The 1,561-nt window shown below is 42.3% G+C and overlaps 1 protein-coding gene across 1 annotated transcript; it reads left to right on the top strand.

The window, feature by feature from the left end:
- The first annotated feature begins 747 nt into the window (after nucleotides 1-747).
- Nucleotides 748-1,328, top strand: LOC102244871 (60S ribosomal protein L21). Its single transcript, XM_005878440.2, has one exon. The coding sequence runs from the start codon at nucleotides 805-807 to the stop codon at nucleotides 1,285-1,287; it is 483 nt and encodes a 160-aa protein (XP_005878502.1). The 5' UTR covers nucleotides 748-804; the 3' UTR covers nucleotides 1,288-1,328.
- Nucleotides 1,329-1,561: the final 233 nt, after the last annotated feature.

Here is a 1,561-nt window from a genome sequence, read left to right on the forward strand (position 1 = left end):
TAAAATGTTCAATAATATTCAACAGTAACTTATGGAGCACATACTATGTACCAGACACTACTGCCAACCCTGGAGATACACGTATGAACAACACAGCTGAAAAGCCCTGACCCCATGGAGGATTTTGTCATGGGGCAGGGTGAGGGGAGACTGATAATAAGCAAATACATAATAAATGTTGTGATGGGAAGTGCTGTGGAGAAAAATAAACAAGGACGAGAGAGAGTGCTGCAGGTAGTCCAACTTTAAATGGGGTGCTCAGGGAAGGCCTCCATGAATAGGGATCAGCTGATCAAAAACTTTACAAAAGTGGAGGACTAAGCCAGGTGTGAATCTGGGAAAACAACTATGGAGAGAAAATAGAAAGAGAAAGATGTGAGGCAGATTTTAGAGCCAGTAAGGTCGCAAGTGTGGTGCAAATGGGGCGAGCTAAGGGGAGGAGATGAGCTCAGAGAGTGACTAGGTGGGAAGAAGTAGGAAAAAGACTGCGCAGAAGCTAGGACCAGTAGATCATCTTAAGGCATTGCCTTTCACAACTAACTGGTCAGAGGTGAACACTAGTAACACTCTTAGTGACTCTACTTATGTCCCAGGGACTTAGTTCCACTCCTGTGCTGCATTTTCCCATGATGACTCTGGCTGTTAGATATTATTACCCCTACTTACAGACAAGCAAACTGAGGTCCAGAAGAATAAATGGACTTGCCCAGGATCACAGTTAATAAGTAGCTGAAAGTAAGACCTAAGACTGCCTATTCTCGTTTCCTTTCAGCTGGAACCGCCATCTTCCAGTAATTCGCCAAAATGACTAACACAAAGGGAAAGAGGAGAGGCACCCGCTATATGTTCTCTAGGCCTTTTAGAAAACATGGACTTGTTCCTTCGGCCACACACATGCGAATCTACAAGAAAGGTGATATTGTGGACATCAAGAGAATGGGCACTGTTCAAAAAGGAATGCCCCACAAATGTCACCAGGGCAAAACTGGAAGAGTCTACAATGTCACCCAGCATGCAGTGGGCATTATTGTGAACAAGCAAGTTAAGGGCAAGATTCTTGCCAAGAGAATTAATGTACATATTGAGCATATTAAGCACACTAAGAGCCGAAATAGCTTCCTGAAACGTGTGAAGGAAAATGATCAGAAAAAGAAGCAAGCCAAAGAGAAAGGTACCTGGGTTCAACTGAAGCATCAGCCTGCTCCACCCAGAGAAGCACACTTTGTGAGAACCAGTGGAAAGGAGCTTGAGCTGCTGGAACCCATTCCCTATGAATTCATGGCATGATAAGTGGGGAAAAATAAAAAAGACTTCTGTGCTGATAAAAATGTTTCTCTTAATTGAGTAGAAGTGTGGCGTCCCTTCCCCGCAAAGAATAATTAAAGAAAACTTTGTGTCACTCCCCCCTCCCCATAAAAAAAGACTGCCTATTCTCAGATAAAGACTCCTTGCCCAAAGCAATTCATCTTGCTAAGGTTCACAATTAAAAGGGGGAAGAAAATATTATTTGGTAAATATTTATAGTAAAATTGAAAACCATTTTATGATGAATTAAATTTAA

Source organism: Myotis brandtii, unplaced genomic scaffold (assembly GCF_000412655.1).
Source record: "Myotis brandtii unplaced genomic scaffold, ASM41265v1 scaffold56, whole genome shotgun sequence".
NCBI classification, from domain to species: domain Eukaryota; kingdom Metazoa; phylum Chordata; class Mammalia; order Chiroptera; family Vespertilionidae; genus Myotis; species Myotis brandtii.